Source organism: Centruroides vittatus, unplaced genomic scaffold (assembly GCF_030686945.1).
Source record: "Centruroides vittatus isolate TY-2023 unplaced genomic scaffold, ASM3068694v2 scaffold_752, whole genome shotgun sequence".
NCBI lineage: Eukaryota > Metazoa > Arthropoda > Arachnida > Scorpiones > Buthidae > Centruroides > Centruroides vittatus.
The window spans coordinates 994,461-1,011,324 of record NW_027122716.1 but is presented as its reverse complement, the minus strand read 5'-3'; the positions used below and the strand labels follow the sequence as shown (position 1 = coordinate 1,011,324).

General features: G+C 27.9%; 1 protein-coding gene across 4 annotated transcripts in view; it reads left to right on the top strand.

Moving 5' to 3' along the window:
- Nucleotides 1-15,135, top strand: part of LOC136989649 (fibulin-1-like) — a 39,320-nt gene extending 24,185 nt beyond the window's left edge. The window contains exons 7-10 of one of the 4 annotated variants that reach the window (XM_067287872.1): nt 2,840-2,868; nt 3,929-4,013; nt 8,175-8,268; nt 14,887-15,135. In XM_067287872.1, coding sequence (XP_067143973.1) covers nt 2,840-2,868; nt 3,929-4,013; nt 8,175-8,268; nt 14,887-14,931 — 253 coding nt within the window. In that variant the 3' untranslated portion in view covers nt 14,932-15,135. Of the gene's footprint in view, nt 1-2,839; nt 2,869-3,928; nt 4,014-8,174; nt 8,494-14,440; nt 14,801-14,886 lie in introns of those variants that run through there. The other 3 variants (XM_067287873.1, XM_067287874.1, XM_067287871.1) reach the window with 3 other exon arrangements.
- The last annotated feature ends 1,729 nt before the right edge of the window (nt 15,136-16,864 follow it).

Below are 16,864 nucleotides of genomic sequence, written 5' to 3'. Positions count from 1 at the left end.
AAAATTTATTTTTAATGTGAAGGTTGGGCTTAGTGTTTTTTACTAGACCATTTACATGATTTGTAAGCTTTAATCTTAAGTCTTCTTTTTCTCGAAGTTCAGTATGTTTTGCTGCTTAATTCTTAATTATGTGCATTAGTGTGACAAAATGCAGTTTCAACTATACATGAAATAGGGGAAATGCTAAAATAAAAGGTACAGGTATACCGCGCCTTATGTCAGTAATTGGTTCCAGGAGAGGTGACGTAAGCCGAATTTACTTGTGTAGCTACAACGTAAGTCGAAACTACGGTGGAAAATGCCAATAGTGAACACTTAAAGATCGCTAAATAAGACGACAACACAGAAACACAGATGCTTTCATGTTTCGTTCTCTAGGATTTATGATGATTATATTAACATTTACTGTAAATGTACATATTTTAATATGATTTTATGTGCTTTCAATGCTTTTCTAGTGATATTACGACTTCAATGTTTGTGGCGGACGGATTTAAAGTCGAATAAACTGACTTAAATTTGATTTTTATTTTTCCATATACTTTTTTGACAAACGACATATAATCGGGAACGACGTAACGCGACATATACCTGTAGTACCATTGCACAAATTTTAGGATATATTATATTGTTTTTTTCCCAATATAATTTGGTAGTCTTATTTTTGAACAATATTTTTGCTTCGAGATCAACAGACATCTCTATAAGTTCATCAAAAATTTCTTGATTTATTATACTGTTTTGGTTTAAATAAGAGTTAAAAGGAGATACAAGCCAGTCAGGAATTTGCATATTTTGCAGGTCTGCTGAATTCATGGATCAGCTCTTTAAAATACTTAACAAATATCTCTAAAACATCTTAAGTAATCTTTTCATTTTCTTAATTTTTTAGTTGTTGAAGATTTACCAAATATTTGAAGTCTGTCATTGATTTTATAAAACTCAAGTTTCTATTGAAAACCAAACAAGACTGTTTAAGCTTGAATGAGACTGACATTATTACCTTTTCAAACAATTTTAGTACTTGTTAAGTTTTGAATATAGGTCAGATGTATAAAATAAATGAACTTTACATTTCTGCAGCTCACAACACAGAGAACAATTGATATCTTTCAAAAACTTTATGGCTGATACGTACAAATCTAAGTTTTTGAAGACCACACTGAAGTCAGGTGGCACTGAACAGATCCCTATCTCTTCAGTGCCACCTGACTTCAGTGTACATTCAGTTCAGTGTAATTGATTATCTGTCTCATTATTTTCTTTTCATAACCTGGAAAACAAACATGAATGTAATGAATTTGGTTTGATTATATTAATTGCTTTCATACATTCCGTTAAAGAATTATGCAATTCAGGACTCATTTGTTTTGCCACAACATGTTGTATATGAATGAAACAATGAATAGTGCACATATTAGGAATTTTATTTCAGAAGGGAAGTAAATCCTTGATACTGACCTGTCATGACAGATCAGGACAAATATTTTCCATTGGAATATTGTGTTTTTCCATGTATTCTTCTAAACATTATAGTATAGTTTTCCCATTTGTTTTTGAGTCTGTTTTCAGATACTTAGCAAAAAACATTCATCCATAAAACACTTTTTTGACTGACTGACTGACAAGTGTCTTAAACCATAAGAACATTTTTACTTCCAAAAGTTGATTCACTGAGTTGGATTAAAAATTTGCAATGTTTATGTCTGTTGGTAACAGTTTCTTCAATGTTCACAGATAACTCATCTCTTTGTCTTTTTATTGTATAACAAATTAGTGGCAAGACTTAAGAATAACACTGATGTCTTTTTGCATTATTGTCTCTGACTTCCTTTATAATGGAATAATTTTCTTTGCCAACTGAATGAGGTTTTTCTGCTTTTGCAATGAGCATCAATATATTATAACAAGCTTTTAATCCACTTTCAATATTAGCTTGAGATTTAAAGAAGGAAGTTAGTTTTGTTTGCTTCTTTAGTGTTTCTTTGGGCTTCTTAAAGTAAAGATTTTTATCCTCCTTTTCTGTACACATTTTTTCTAGATGTTCTTTTATTTTCGGGTGTTTTTTAGCATTGTGACCTCTCACACATAAGACACATTGGTTACATTTCATTGCTTACAGAAGAAATGAAACCAAATTTTAAGTATCCCGGTGAATATTGTCAAATTCCCCCCATTTCCATTAGGGTAAAATTTACGTTATTTTTAATAAGAATATGATATCTAAATATAATATAATATATTTTTTTCAGTAGTTTTCTGTTACTGTAAACAGTAGGCATGAAATATAAATTAATGTCCAAACTTAAATCCTAAATATTTTAAGGTCGAATTAATTTTGTACATACATAGAAACATGTAAAACTTGTCATTCGAATTTGAGTTACTTTTTATGATAAAATGTAATTAATCAAAAAAATCTGTTATACAAAACTTTAGTAAACTTATGTTTCAACGAACAACTTCATGTGTTTTAATGGTTTTCAATGGCTATCCAAGATAATTCTTAATTGAAATTTATCAAAGAAAAAGCAAGAAATCTGTTTTTTAATAAGAACTATTGGTGAAATTTCAGAATGACATTTTCTGTTGAATATTAAAGTTTATAAAAAACCTCCTAAAGACCAGTTTATTTCTCCCTGAGAGTCAGTACCAACCACTTTGGTGGCCTTCGATTTAGTGTGATTAGTTTAGTTAATTACATTTATTCAAAAATTGTTCTAATGTAGGTTAACTATTAGACTAAAGGTTATAGAATTTTTTTTTTAATTGTTAAAGATTTTTAAAGCTGATTTATTAATATAAAGAATTTTTGAATAACTAATATTTTTAATTTTAGATTGAATGAAGAAATTGGAAAGACTGAAGGTAAATATCGAAATTTATTAACTGTAGTGCACTGTTATTAACTTATTTAATCTGAACTAATTACTGTATAAGGCAGACATGGGCAAATGCGACTCTTGTTGAAAGTGTTAATTTCTATTTTCTAATTATTATTTTTATAATTTTGTGAAAATATGTTTATTTAAAAAATTCGATATCTGTTTTATATTATATAATAAAATCATGCGCCTTACCTTACTATCTGACACGACAGTACAGAACTGCAGCTCCCATGCATTTTGCAAAACCTACATTTCGGCTCCCACTGAACTCTTGCTTGCCCATCCCTGGTATAAGGGGATAGAAAGTATTTGCATATCCAACTTTTTCATCATATCCCACACAAAACTCCCAAAACAAAAAGCAGTTTGCAATATTTTACGCGAGACACTAAAATATACTGGGTGCAAAACTATAAAATTTGCCCATTTAAGATTCAGAAGATAACAATAAAGACATAGTGAACTAAAAGAATTTGCACACCCAGGTATAGAGAAAGTATGCAAAGCAGAATGTATAATTCTATGCAAATATGTTCTAAACTTAACTGTAAATATAAAGAAAGGGTGATCAAAAACAGACTAGAAATGAATAAATAGATTTTAATGGGTAATTTTAGATTAATTAAGTAATTTGGCTAGAGATAAGCAGATATATATATATTTATATATTTATTTAAATATAGTGCCAAAAATAGTCTCAGTATAGTATTTGACAAATTTATAAAATATATGTTAAAATTTTAATACTTATTTACAGAATCTATATCAATAAGTAAAATATTGGGATATTGAGAGAGATTTTTTTTTTTTTTGTTTTTATTGTAAATGCTGTATTGTACTACTAAGAACTCATTTTTTTTTATGTATTGTTTCATTAAAACTAAAAGTCTTACATTAAATTTGTTTTTAAAGAAATTTCCATTGTTTTATTTAAAGTGTGGTTATATTTTATTCGCATTAATGAGAGTTTACTGTATTCTATTAATTCAGAATTTCTTGTATTTGCCATACTTTAATGTTGAACTATTTGTTTGTTTTAGGAATTAATGGATGGATGATAGGAACAATAATACTATGTATACTTGTGGTTATCTTCTTTATTGTGATAATTTATTTAATTAGAAGGTAAATGTTTTTTTAATTGTACAAATGTATTTTAAGATTTTAAATCATTTTTATTGATTATTTAGTTTTTATTATTTACATTTAATCATCAGTTTAACAGTAATGTAATAAATAAATATATCTGTAGTAATAATTCTAAAATTTCTTATGAAGTAGATACTACTTATTGTAATCGTTTTGGGGCTAATATTAAAAGGACGTGTTATATGTACATATTTTTTACTTTTAACAAGAAAACCTAAATCTATAACACTTACCAAGTTTTAAGTAAGCTGGATTTTATTGGACTAGCCAGATAAGATTTAGATACTGGATTTATTATGTGAAGCTAACGAGCAGTAAGAAGACAAAGAGTCGAAAATAAGAGAAACAAAACACAATGAATTTTATTTTCTTTGCTCATTAATAAACAGGATACAGAGGATACCAATAAACACCTTTCCCACCGACAATACACGAGAGCAAATACCGAATCTTGTACAACAAATTTTCCTGACAATATCACTTAAAATATAAAACTTAATTCTAGTGTACAATATGAATTCTCGACAATATCACTTAAATTATAAAATTAAAACTAGTATACAAAACAAAGAAATAGCAAGAAAGAGGCAATATCAAGAATGGACAGGAAAGAGGGTACCCACGACTAGATGACAAATCCACCGGTTAGGATGTCACAGTGAAACGGGGATTGACGAATACTTTCACTTTTTCTCACTTTCTAAAACACAGTTTGGATTGTTCTTGTCTTTATTATTCGGCCCTATGCGTACTCGGAGGCTCCACAAACACTCCTTCGAACTCGAGGTCTGACTCACATGTTCCTCTTTCCCCCCTCAGGGCTGCACTCCCTCTTTTGTTTTCAGGGGCAAGTCATCAAAATAACAAAGAAAGTGTAAAACAAATAGATACATTCCAGGAAGAATGGACAAATAGGTTAGAAAGAAAGGAACAGAGAATATAAAATATAAAAAACGATAAAATTATATATAAAAATATACATTTGAAGCATGGCATTTAGCCACAATTAATTATAAGATCATTGGATAAATAGTGGCAACAATTTTTTATTTCAAAAACTAAGATGCATCTGAAATATTTAGCGCTCTTTTTAATTCTTATTACATTATGAACAACTTGATACTATAATAGATCATAATTGTACTGCACATTTAATACTTTTGATGCAGTGACATTATAAAATAAAATAATCAACCATTCCAACTTCAGCAAAAATTCTTTAATCCTAAGAACATTTTCAAATGCATTAAGCGTCCATCTTCAGTTACTTCTTTAAATTAAATGTGAAATTCGAACAAATATTACGTAAATTAACGGTACGATTACAATAAATACATAAAAAATAAAAATAAAATAAACAGGATTATCCTAGTGACATTGTCATTACAGTGACATTGGCAACAGACCCATCTAGCATATTCTCCCATGGCCCGATTGAGTTGTATGATGATGATACATTTGGAGCAGAGCGTCCAACTTAGGATCTGTAAGAAACATCCCATCTGCTGGCACTGAAACCTATTATCCTAACAATAATACTATGGCACATACAGTGTACTGTTAAGATATATGTTTAGAAATGGGAATGGATGATTTTGGGACATTTGTATTCTTCTGATCTTAGCCTATGTAATTGTTATTTTTCTCAAAGTGAAGAAAAAATTAGAGTTAAAAATTCAAAATAAATGGCAATCTTGTGAATGCTTTGCAGAGATCTATACAATGTATTGTGAACCTACCCAGATGTTCATGGATAATAAATTATTTTGAAGGATGTTCTTAAGATGAATTCTTGCCATCAATCTTGTGTGTAACTTAATAATGACATAGAAAAATGTCAATCATTATTTTTGTAGGCAACATGCCAGCAGAAATCTTTGTCACAGTCATCTTTACAACATCACTGCTATCCTATGAAGTCTATAAGTTTCAGCTATATTTCAAATTGTTTAAAATAAACGTTTCATCATTGACATACGTTTTGTAATTCTAGAGATAAGAAATAGTTGTCACTGTCTATCAATGCATAAGGTTTTGCCCTTAATTATTACGTAAAATGTTATGTCAAGCTTGAGTGATTGGCCTGGGCAAACTTTAACATAGATTTTACTGATTTTACACATCTCAAAAGATTAGTATCATGTAGGTTCTTGGAGAATGACAAACACTCATTTACATTAACTAAATGTTTATTACATTCAAAAGTAAAAGGAGAATATACAAAATCTTTTTTGAACATAGAAAGAGAGTGCATCACCCAGATCTCATCTGATGTGTTGTGATCTTGACCTTGGGAATTTGGATGGAGGGTTCTTGATTTCTCAGATGTTCTCATTTCAGAGTTTGACAACAATGTTCAGATGGATTTGGCAACTTGGATGGCACCTCAGTCAAGTGATTTGATATACTCTCAGTATGTTTTCTTTTTCTTCCTCAAAGTCCTCTCCTTACTATATGGCCAATTTCATGATTCTCCTTCCTGTCTGTGTCTTTTGAGTCTCACCCCAAGATCATTCTGTTCTGTACATTTTTCTCTTCCTCTCCCTAACTTTGATTCTTATTCATGGACTAACCATTTGAGGTCAATAAAAAGTTTCACTCTTTTTTTTATGCTTTTGAGTAAATAAACAGAAACAGAAAATGACTTAGTTTTTTATCCCCTGGATAATTGTTTTAATAGGTAGGACTTTTGAATGGGAAGTTGACTCAGTTGATTTGGTTCTTAGTTAAAATTAAGTTAAATTTTGTTAACAATTTTTCTCAATAAACTCAGCCTAACAAATAACAAGTAAGAAATTCCAACAATTTAAACTACTATACAGCAAACAAGCAAAAAATGATTAAAGCAATGTATGTTTAACTTTTAAAACACTAGATAACAATTTTGATTTTGCATTTTCTTCCACATATTGAGATGGATAGCTTGAAAAGATAGCTAAAATTTGTCTTTATGTAAGTTAATGATAAAACTGAAAACTATACTTATTTTAATCAGAATACATTCTCTGAAGAGAGGATGGCATTTCTTTTATTTTAAATCTTTATCTATAATTATTCAATAAAGAATAAGCTTTATAAGTATATTTTCAACATCAGAGTTAGGTTTCTGTGAAACATATAACATGAAATGAATAATAGCATCCATCTTTCTTAATTTCATGATGTTTCTAGATGAATATAAGCAGATGTTTCTTAACACACTCATTTAAATATATGTTATCATTGATGGTTCATTTGAGATGTACTTCAGATGAAACCATCTGAGGGTTCAGAAACATTTTGTCATTCATCAATCACTTGCCAAATCAGGGATTTGAGAAAATTTCTTTGTAGAGGCAAACCTAACAAAATCAACTTTGACCTTGACTGCTTACTGCAGTGGTAAAACTTCAGTTCTGAAACTTGTTTTTGGGATCACATGGACAGTAGATTTCATAATCAAAACCAATATTTCCAACCAAAAGTTTCTAGCAATTAGTTAGTTAGTTTTTGTGCAGTTTTCTTAATTTAGGGAATATGTTGGAGCAGTTATTCTTATCCTGTTTACTTTAATATTCTGCAGAGTACTTACTACTAAGCTGTTTTGTGATCCCATTTCAAAAAGATATTTTGGAATATTTCTTGAAAGCTTGCCCTGTTATCCTAGTTACTTTTGGTGTCCCTACAGATGTTGGTTTATCCATTCCTTTTCAATATTCTGCAGTACCTCATTCTTCAAACCTGTTTAATGTCAGATTTAACAATTTTACACACTTTTTTTAGTTGCAAAGTGGTCACAAGTAGTCTGGCTTTTCCTGCAGTGTTTTCTAGTAATGGAATATTCTTTCGGCAAAATACTGATTGCCTTTCTCATTTTTGCTTATCTGATTGAACAGTCAATCTGGTACTTATTATAGATTTTGACATGGTGTCTTTCATGTGACCATCTTTCAGGCTGCAAATCAACTTATTAAAGAGCTGATAAAAATTGATATAATAAGTGACTGTAATTTTCATACACTCATTATTTTACAGGAAAGTATTAATAATAGAAATAGATTAAATTAAATGAATGTAATGTTTCATGATGTAAATTTTTTAAATTTTGAAATTTATTTTGCTTTTATATTTATAATTATATTATTTATTATTTTACAGAAACTACATACTTCAAAATAGTTTGAAAGACAATTGTAGTCAACAGCTAATATATAAAAAAATGGAAACGGAACATGTCCCTTCAGAAGATATGGTAAGAGATCAAGAAGGAATGATTGTAGTATCTTATGTAATGCCAGCTAAAAATGTAGCTAAAAATAATTTTAAAAAAGTCTCATTCTAAAGAACTGTAATATAATTTGGGGTCTTTATATTTATTTCCTATAGAGAATTTGTAAAAATATTTGTAATGTAACTATGTTCATTCGTTACGAAAATATCCTAAGTTTGTTCCTTTTCATAACATTTTTTCATAACAAATTGATTTTTGCCAGTGAATTTACATCCAGTGTTGAATGGTTTAAACTACATTAAATAATTTCTTCCTCAAGACTGTAAAAATGCTTTGTTTTTGTGAATTGTTTCAGCTTTTTCAATGATGGATTATGTTTTAATCCCTTCAACAACAAAATAAGTTATTTAATTAAATGATCTATCTAATTTCTATATTGAAGATTTCTTTTAAATAAACACATTGCATTCCTTTTTGATTTCACAGAAAAGAAGTCAGAGTTGGTTTCTTCTTTTATTATTATAGAATATATATTGTTTGCAAATGTGTACTTACTCTGTAAATATTGTATTTCATTGAAGTATTATTTTCCTCCTCTTCTTCTACAGTTATAATTTGTGCGTATAGTTGGCGACTAGTCTCGTGCGATTCGTCATGTCTTACGTTGACTTATTATAGCTAAATAAACTTATTATAGCATAAATGCACTTATTATAGTAATATCATTGCATGAATATGCGAAAAATAAAATAATTTACTTTTTAAGTCAACAAAACACCACCTGGACAAAAATATGTAAAACAGACGATAGACCAGACGATGCAGTCAAGTGCTGACATCTGTTGTCAATAAATTCTATTTCGTACGGTTTTGAGTTATTTTCTATGTGAGACTTTATTTATGCGGTCCCTGTTGACCGCATAAAAAAAATATTTTTTAATTGTGTTGCGAAAACTATTATTTACAGCCATTCGTGAATTTCGTGAGATTTTTTTAATAACCTTGCATTCCTTTTTGATTTCACAGAAAAGAAGTCAGAGTTGGTTTCTTCTTTTATTATTATAGAATATATATTGTTTGCAAATGTGTACTTACTCTGTAAATATTGTATTTCATTGAAGTATTATTTTCCTCCTCTTCTTCTACAGTTATAATGTGTGTATAAAATAGTAAATGAGTTGTTGCAAACAATACTATAATTAAGTTTGATAAAACTAATAAATTACAGACATAACAATCCCTTATATTTATTTATTTATCATCACTAATCTCAGAATACTGTTAAACTTAAAACCCCATTTTTAAAAATTCTACAAAAAAGTTTTAAGAGATTTCCTATTTGGATCTATTTCAATGTTAACAGTTTATATACAAAATGCATCATTGATAATGTGTCTAGAATTGAAATGTTGATGAATGAGCAAATTTATTTTAACCTGTGTAATAATTAGAAAAAAATTACTTCAAGAGAAGTTAAAATGGGTAGATTAGTTAGCTGTGTATTTTATATATAAGTTCACATATAAAATAAAAGTATTTTAGAGAGAATTAATTAAAAAATATATAAATATATACAGGGTGAGTCAAAGTTATTGAGAGAAAGCATTTACTCAAAGTTTGCATTATACAGAGTCTTGACCTGACCACCAGCATGATTAATGCACTCAAACCAATGTTCAACAGTACAATTTAGTGCCAGGACACACATTTCTGGGAAAATGTTGGATATCACACCTTTTATTCTGTCCTTGAGATCTTCGAGGTCTCTCACTTTTGTACTATACACGTGCTCCTTTATCATTAAGATTAAAAATTGAGATTGTTCACATAATTTTGACTCACCCTGTGTATATATATATATATATTTTTTTTTTTTAATTTTATTTACAATTAATTTTTATATTTAATTTTAGATTGTAATAATTATAATGTTGAATTAAAAGCTGTTTATGTGTATTTGTTTAAAAAGGAAAACTTTTTTAAATTTATATTAAAATTTACAGAATAGAATATAAAAAGAAACATTCTTTTGGAAGTATCATAGCTCTACCATAGACATAATCCATATTTTATAGTGCTAAAATGTGTATCCAAACAAAAAGTGTTTTCATAAATATGTGATTTGTATTAAGAATAATTTAAAAGTCAAGCAGTGTTATCAAGATGATTTTAAAGACTAAAGAAAAATAAAATATTTTGAACATAAAATTACTTGAAAATATCTTTTCCTCCTCTTTCTTACCCTAGATTTAATTTTGTATATATTCTCTATTTTATTAAAATACTATTTTTAATAAATTCTTTATAGCTCTTATTTTATGTATAAAGTTCTAATTATATATCAGTAATTTGTTTTGTATATATTAATTAATACAAAAATTTAAAATAAGAAATTTCTTTAAAGCCTTACTTTTCTTTAAGTTCTTTCAATGATATAGCTTAAATAATAACATCTTAAGCCCAATGAGTTTATAATATATCACCAAACGATCGCCTAAATATTGGGCTACAATATGGCTAGTTTGTACTATTATTGTACTATTAACTAGCCATATTGTAGCGTGATATTTAAGCGATTGTTTGGTGATATAGCTTAAAAGCTTAACAACTGTATTTTGTGGACTATTGCATAGATGTGTGATTACCATGAGATGAGAGAGACAAAGAAAAGTTACTTAAAATTAAGTTTATGTACAATATATATGTATATATATACATGTATTACACCTACAAAAATTACAGGATGCACTAGGACACACATAGAAACATCTATGTTTCAAACAAACTTGTCGGTATTCAGAGCTGGATATGATACAAGTCCTTGCTGTTAAAATGCAGTGACTCTATCACAAAAATTACTCCTTAGACGATGTCCACTATTTGTAGTTCACTAATTCTGACAGAGGTCTAGATGTCCAGTCAGCACTTTTGTTGATGCAAACGGACTTTTACTTTCCGTCCAATAATACAAAACCTGCATACACTTCTAACCGCACCACAAGGTTTCTTGGGGCACCCTAACACAAAAAAAATAAGCCTTTCGTATCTTCATCAGAGCAAATCCTCACCAAAGAGAAAAGATTGATGTTGCCAATGCCAATCTGCACTTCCTTAATACTCCTTCCCTCTCGCTAACGTGCTGCCAACCCCTATACAACCCAAAATAAATAAAATGTATAGCTCAAAAACCTGCAATGGCACAATCTTATCTCATTCTCAGAAGAATTCTCTAAAAGCATTCAGGTAAACATTATTAAAAATAATAAATAATATTTTCATTTAAAGGATTTAAAAAAAAAAAAAAACAATTACTGTCTGTACCAAGGCATTTACATTAGAATTTAAATTCTTGTTCTACTTTCTTGTTATTAAATAACTAATTGGTGTAGACTCTAAAGTGAACATAAAAATATTTTAAAAAATAATAATTGGCTTAAATAAAGAGAAATGTGCATTTAAATATCAAATGAATATTTATATATATATTTTATCAAATATAAATTGATATAGTGATAAGTGATCATTATTAAATTTTTATAATTGTTAAGAGCATGAATATAGTAAACAAAAATCTGCAACACTCATTACTAGAATCTACATACATTATTCTATTTGGATTATTAAAAATTAACTTACAAGTTTTGGCAAAATTCAATGTAATTAAATTATATATTTTGTACATTTGTATATACTCGATTTTAAAAAACAAAATATATAATATTTTTTTAATAGAAAAAGTAGTTAATTTTCTACTTGTTTTGGTCTAGTCTTATGTGGAAATAAACTGTATTGATAATTGTTATGCTGTACATAATGTAAGAGTATAAAATTTCTATTAATAAATGTACTGTATATTGATTTCAAATATTATAAACTGTTCTTTTGTTTATAAAATAGTGTGTGGTTATTAGAAATATTTAATCTATGTATGTTTTATCATTTTTAAGAACAGATGACAAGTTTTTTGTGATCATTATTAAAAATTTATATATACTTTGAATTATTTTTATAAATTAAATTAAAACTAAAATTTACTATGTTTTAATGAAGAGTTCTGATTTTCAGTAAATGATTATTATTTGAAATTTATTAATCTTATTTAAATCAACACAGTTTTATATAATTGTCTTGAATACCAGTGAAATTGAAAAAATATGTGAGTTTAATCAGTAGTAATTAATATAAAATGTGTTTATTAATTTCAAAATAGTAATTTCTAAATCTTGTATTCAAGAGGGAAAACAAACTTGTGATTTTATTATATATGCATATGTATATATTGATGGGGAAAAATGAAAGAGAACTTACCTCTAGTCCTACTCAAAACCAGAAAGCTCTCATCTGTAATATTTTCCCCAATGATAATCCAGATCCATATGAAATATTAAAAGGCAATTTACATTTTCATGGTACAAATCCAATAGCTTGCTTTGGCTTGTTCTTGAAATAAAAACCAATGGATAATAAATCCTATTGCAATTTTCTTTTAATTCAGGCATCATATTAACAAACTGATAAAAATGGCAACCGATGTAAATATCTTTTTTAGGACCAAACTTGATAGGTATTTTTAGACACTTTTGATGAAGGACTGAGCTTAGTGACAGGTCTCTTAATTCTCCATTGTTTATTTCTCAGCAGGACAAGAGGTGAACACCTTCCTCTTTATAAATTTATATATATATAAAGAACAACATACACTGTCAGTCTGAACATATCTGTTTTCTGTTAAAATGTTAGTAAAATTCTGAACCCAACACATTCTTCATTATTAAATATTCAAGCCAAATGATTACTGGATTACATCAGGCTGTATTAATGTTACTAACTACCAATTAAAATTCAAGTAATATTTATTAAATTTATCAAGAGATGGCACCTAACACTTATCTCTAGACTGAATTACTTCCTACTTCATGTAATTTAAGATTTTTACCTTTTGACTTATAATAGAAATTGTTGGTTTTGTATGGTTTTATTGGATACACAAGATACAAGATTGACAGAAACTAGTGAAAGTTATTAAAGTATTTCATGATACCATAATCTAGCAGATATATAAATATCTGCTATTGATAAAGTTCATTTAAATGAATAATATGCTCTGATTTACATACAGTCCTTGATTATTAGTCAGTTTTATAGACTTTAAATATAGTATTTTTGAATAAAATTCAAATAAATGTGTGCTTTTGATTCTGATTGCCATTTATGGATTGTTAATACAGAAATTAGAATATAAAAATAATTATAAAGTTTTTATATATACTAAAAAATTGCAATGCCACTACCTTTTGTTTTATCAATGAGAAAATCATTGTATTATCTCCTTTTAGACTAAAAAGTAATAAAATAATCTGATTACTTTGTACAGTTTAAATTCCTAGTAAATGGTTATGCACAAAATCAACTTAGCAGACATTGAAAATAGAATTTGATATCAATACACACATTTATTTTTCGGTATTGATGTTTTTAGATTAAACAGACAATGGAAAGAGCAGTATTATCAGAGGGGAAAGCTATATAGTTTGTGGGATGCAAAACTATTCTTCATATCATTCTAAACCAAACACTTTTTTGAATAGCAGTTTATTTCTAAGAATACATGTTCTTAGTTTAACAAAATTACATATCAAAATTTATACTTTTTTTTTTTTTTTTTTTTTTTTTTTTTTGGATTGATAAAAGCTGTAAAAGAATATCTATTCTTGAACAAATATTTTGATCAATCTAAAAAGTGTGTTAAAGTTTATGAAATTAACAAAGGCTTCATTTTTTTATATGCTATATGTAATATTTTTGTGAATTTGTTATTCGGGTAATTTATCATATCTAATTTAAATGTATTTATGCATTTCCATACATATGGATAATTAAGATTTCACATTTTTTTTTACTTTAAAATTATTAGTAAAAGTCAAAATAAATATTAATATGTGGAATTTAATATGTAAAATGGCAAATTAACAATTTTTACGTGTTCACTGGAATTTTAAGAAATATATAAATTGTCCAAAGTTTTCACTAAATTTTTAACTTAGCAGAGAATTGAAATTCTAATATAAAAAAAGATTATTAGAATTATAAATGATCACTAAAATTTTCCTTCTAAACTGTGTTGATTTAAAGTTTTAAACTTTAGAAGTAGTGTTTATAAAACTTTCTCATTAAAACTTGTATACACTCCTAGAAGCTGCATTGAAATATTTAAGAAACCATTTTCTTCAAGCATGTGAAGTTCTGCTTGCTCTGTTTCATTTTCAGCATGTTTTTTTTCATACTGCAAAATATTTCAACTGTAAATACATAACAAATTTATAATTACTACAGTTTTTTATATTTGATATATCTATTTTATCAAAAGTTCATAAAAATCTATGTTAAGCTTTAATTTCTTGTTAAGTACCGTACATAAGCTTTTCTGTACTAAAAATACCTGCTTCATTTAGATTTTGCCTATCTGTCTTTGCAATTGGTCATTGTACTGTATTTATTTTTATTATGTAAAGTAAAAAAATAATAAATAAAATGATGATTATTAATATATAAATATATCTTGTTAATTTCTTCATAACTAGAGATTAGTATTCAGATTTAATTTAATATGTACTTATTAAAAAAATCAATTCTTTTCAGACCCAGTATGTTTCTTTTATTGGAATGGAATCTGGAAATATATAATAGAAAATGCCATAATTCTAGTGATTTCTGACTGTGATATAATTTCTGAATAGAAGAAAACTTTTATATATTTAAAGTAGATATACCAAATACAGTATTTTCTTTTTTACGTTTTCTAGATTTGTCCATTATACATTTTAGAAATAAATTTTTAACAAATACTATATTAATAAAAATGTTAATAAAGTTTTATTTTTTTAATTTTATCTGTTAGATTTATTTCTACGCAATCACATAATATTTAATGTTATGTTTCCATAATGTTTTTACTCTGTATATGATGTATGTGTGTTTTATTACGGAGAAATTATTTATTTTGCTAAACGCATTGAATCACAAGTTAAGCTCATTTTAAACACTTAAATAATAGAAAGTATAATTGAATAAAATGCCTTCAGTAGTAAGACTTGCAAATTGATGGCTGGCTGCCTACTTAGTACTCTTCAGAAACCAGATTTTAATAACATGTTTCATTGCATTATATCAAAGGTTATGTCAAAACTTAACGTAAACAACATCGTCTATGAAGTTTTGGAAAAAATCTTTCATGATAAATTTATAAATATTAGTTAGATAGTCTACATCTGAACGATCTGAAGTCGATCCTATGAATATACAGTACAGTACCTGCGAGTCATTAATTCAGGTAATGAAATACATCGTCAATGATCGTCTTTTGCTCATAACATGATGAAAATAAGACCGACTAGAGCAGGTCTTGTTAAACTGTGGGTTGCGTAACAGAATTTGGAGAATCTGACAGAGGAACAGTTGCCAAATACTGGTTAGAAAAATAATTACAAAAGCCATTTGGGTTTAAAATGTTTAATTAAAATTTAAAAAACTATACTATGGATGCATAACATAGAAATAGTGTTTGTAAATCTTTTCTCACTGATCTGCTGCTAGTCAATTAAATCTCGTTCAGTCTCATTCTACTGTCATAACATTGTTATTTGACATTTCTATTTTCAAAATTACCCAGAAAATTTAAAATCAAACTTAATGCTTATGACTCATTAAGATTAATTTTTGACTTTCTCTCCAAATATGTATACACTATTGGTATGGGCGTAGCCAGGAACGGGCATGGGTGGGCACGCTCCCCTCCCTCCAGTTAACCTGGTGCCCCTCCCCAGAAAATTACAGCCTCTACTAGGCCCCCATAACAAAACCCTGGCTACGCCAATGTCTACTGGAGGAAATTAGCACCACTACTGCGTTTAAAGTTGTGAATGAAACAGAGCAATTTTTTCAATTAGCTAAGGTTTGAAGAACTTCGTCAAAAATAGTATTCCATGTAACATATTCTACTGGGAAAATGCTTAGGACCAACTTGTGAAATTGCAAAAATATAAAAAGTAAAATTACAATGTAGTGTTTTGTCTCCCATTAGCTTTGAATAACATGAATAAGTTGATTTGGCATTGACGTAATTAGAGCATTTAACTTATCAGAGCTGATCTGTTTCTACAAAAGTTACTATTGCAGTTTTCAAATTGGAATTGTTATCGTATTGCATCCTCACTAAGTCATCCCATAGAGAATTTGAGGTTTATGTCAGTTCCATAAGCTGCCTATTGAAGAACATCATTATTATTCTCGGTAAGCCATGTTAATGTATTGGAAAATAAAGTTATTGTCCATCGCTTCATCTCAGAGATGAAAGAAATGGTTTCTTAATAGATCTTGATATTTTCCTACATTTAATCGCTTTGGCACAATAGATGAGTTTGTTTGATATAAAAAGCTACTTACAGCACTTATGCACTGTGCATAATTATATTTTTGCCTTCCCTTTTGGAGAAAAATAAGTATAAAAGCAAATACGATTAAGAAGATCAGCAAACTTTTGTCCTCTTATAGGAACACAATAGTTTTTAATTGCCGAAAATAAAAAATTTTAATAAAATTATACTTCCTTCCTCAGCTT